Source organism: Leptopilina boulardi, unplaced genomic scaffold (assembly GCF_019393585.1).
Source record: "Leptopilina boulardi isolate dan_hultmark-lab unplaced genomic scaffold, ZJU_Lbou_2.1 LbouV2_280, whole genome shotgun sequence".
Lineage (NCBI taxonomy): Eukaryota > Metazoa > Arthropoda > Insecta > Hymenoptera > Figitidae > Leptopilina > Leptopilina boulardi.
In genome coordinates, this window is record NW_026137841.1 from 1,130,574 (window position 1) to 1,133,123 (window position 2,550).

Consider the following 2,550-nt stretch of genomic DNA (forward strand, 5'->3'; position numbering starts at 1 on the left):
ACAAAAATATATAAATAATTAAAATTAATAAAGTTAAATATTTTTAGGCGATGTGCGGAAAGATCGACAGAAACGGTGCAAGAAATTATCCTTGAAAGAGAAATTGCAGGTAATAGAGCTGTTTGAGGAAGGAATTATGAAAAACGAAATTTCTTCTAAATTTGGCGTTACTATAGGTGCAATTTGTTATGTAATAACAAATAAGGAAAAATATGTGCAGATCGGAGAAAGCAAAATATCAAAAGCAAAGACAAGAATTGACAATGGAGTAAATCCGGTGTTAGAAAACATCTCCAACGATGGAGAAATTGAAGGCTAGTCAAGGTTGGCTACACAGATTCAAAATAAGAAATGGAATTAGACAAATCACTTGCAAAGGTGAAAAAGCTTCTGCCGATCATGATGGATCAGTGGCTTTTCAGGAAGAAATGACAAAGTTTTTGGAGAAAAATGACTACAGTTTAGATAATGTCTAGAACGCAGATGAAACTGGTTTGTAAATGAAAACGCTTCAAAAAAAACTTTAGCCCTCGCTGAAGAAACAGAAGCGTTTGGGTTTAAAGTATGCAAAGAGAGGGTCACAATTATGACATCTGCTAACGCTACTGGATCGCATCAAGTCCCATTATTGCTTATTGGAAAATCGGAGAATCCACGATGTTTAAAAATTTTGAAAGACAAATTACCTTTAATCTACAAGGCCCAGAAAAAATCCTGGATGACACGTATGTATCATTGAATAAAAACTTCTTGTAAAATTACAAATATAAAATTCCTTAATCTTTATTTTACATAATTTAATAATTTTTTAAAAATATAAAATGTTTTGTGTTGTTCTTAGCTTTTAATAATGTGTCTTTCTTTTAGGAGAAATATTCTTGGACTGGTACAAAAATGTCTTTATTCCTGATGTAATAAAAAGAAAGGCAGGAAAAAACGAGAAGTTTTTACTTCTTCTAGACAACGCTCCTTGCCATCCATCGGATAAAAAATTAAATAGCATTAATAAACAATTTAAAATTAAATATTTACTAATGTGACATCGTTAATTCAGCCGATGGATCAAGGTGCCATTGAGAGCATGAAGAGGCATTATAAACAGTTGTTTCTCCAAAAAATATTGTTTGAAGATTGTAACAGTTCCGCAACCATAGTAAGTTTTATAAAAAAGTGGAAGCTTTCAGACACAATTTTTCTTGCTGTGTCAGCTTGGGATCTTGTAACCCAACAAACTTTATCTATGGCCTGGAAAAATTTATTGGGCCTTGAATTTATTGAAAAGTCATCAGATGTAACAGAAGAAATAACGACTTTGAATCAAATTCATCGTTCTCAAACGTATTCCACTTCAGAAGTCGAGGAGTGGATTGCTCAAGATAATAGTCTCCCGACTTGGAATCAGCTGTCCCTTGATCAACTTATTGAAAAAGAAACTACGGGAAATACTGATTTTGAGGTAATATTTCTAACCGTTTGAAAAAATCTTCAAAGTAAGAATTTCTGAAACTTATTATTGATTTTGCATCAATACTCTGATTTTATTCAAAAATTGTATTCTGCAACTAAATAGTAAGACAAACATATCCTACAATAATAATTTATATGAATTTACTTTTCTGGACTGTTCGTGAACAAAATGTCGATGAAACTTTTTCAGAAAGTGATGCTGAAGAAAATAGCAATGATGAACCTAATAACACCTCAACAAATTATGAAGATGACGAAACTGTACTCAACAAAGCAAAAATAGCACGCTGCAACCTTTTGGAATTAAAAAAATGGGGTTTTCGACGGCCTAATGTCACTTCAGAAGACATTAAAAACATTTATCAATTACAAATTGTTATAGAAAGAGAAATGTATAAAGTCTTGAGCCGACGCTAGTTGTAATGTTTTATGTAAAAATGAAAAATATTTGCTTTTTAACTATTTTGTCTTTATATGTATCTATTTTACTTCTTTAAATAAAAGCTGCATGAGTAAAAAAATTTAAAAACATACATATGAGGCAAAATTCCTGAAATGTCCGAACAAAAAATTAAAAGTTCTCGAATTTAATCCATACTTTTCTAAAATGTTGTTATTGTTGGTGAAAGTCTAAAAATCAATTATTATTGAATTTAATAAAATAGTTTTTGAATTACAACGTTTTTAATTTTTGACTTTTGAAAAAAAAATTTTTTCAATGTACAATATTTATAAGTAGAATGCATAAAAGTTAACATATGAAGGGTAGAATGACAAAAGGGGTCAAGCGCCAATTTATCGAAAATGAGGTTTTTGCATAAAAAAATCAAGAAAATTCATTTACACATTTCTGTAGAAGGATTTCCTTTTTTATTGCGTATTTAAATCAGTTTTTAATAAAAATTAAATTAATAAAATAGCCTCAAATTTACTTTATTGCAACCTGATTGAAAAACAAAAGAAAGTGGTGAGTCAATAATATTATCAAAATAAAAAAAAATATTATTTTTTTAGGTTTTATTTTAATATTTTATTTTTATTTTATTTTAATAATATTTTAATTAATAAAATTAATAATAATAA

At 28.8% G+C, this 2,550-nt stretch overlaps 1 protein-coding gene across 1 annotated transcript; it reads left to right on the forward strand.

The window, feature by feature from the left end:
* Positions 1-299: 299 nt before the first annotated feature.
* LOC127282107 (jerky protein homolog-like) lies at positions 300-1,750 on the forward strand. The gene is made up of 5 exons (XM_051306190.1): positions 300-459; positions 528-725; positions 868-911; positions 1,055-1,456; positions 1,658-1,750. Exons 1-5 carry the CDS (start codon positions 300-302, stop codon positions 1,748-1,750), a joined length of 897 nt encoding a protein of 298 aa, XP_051162147.1.
* The last annotated feature ends 800 nt before the right edge of the window (positions 1,751-2,550 follow it).

Excerpts from the sequence above, each read along its gene's own strand:
- LOC127282107 (XM_051306190.1), top strand. The coding sequence starts at position 300 with ATGGAGAAATTGAAGGCTAGTCAAGGTTGGCTACACAGATTCAAAATA. Across the intron at positions 912-1,054 it reads AAAATGTCTTTATTCCTGAT|CCGATGGATCAAGGTGCCAT; the intron begins GTAATAAAAAGA and ends TCGTTAATTCAG. Across the intron at positions 1,457-1,657 it reads CGGGAAATACTGATTTTGAG|AAAGTGATGCTGAAGAAAAT; the intron begins GTAATATTTCTA and ends AAACTTTTTCAG.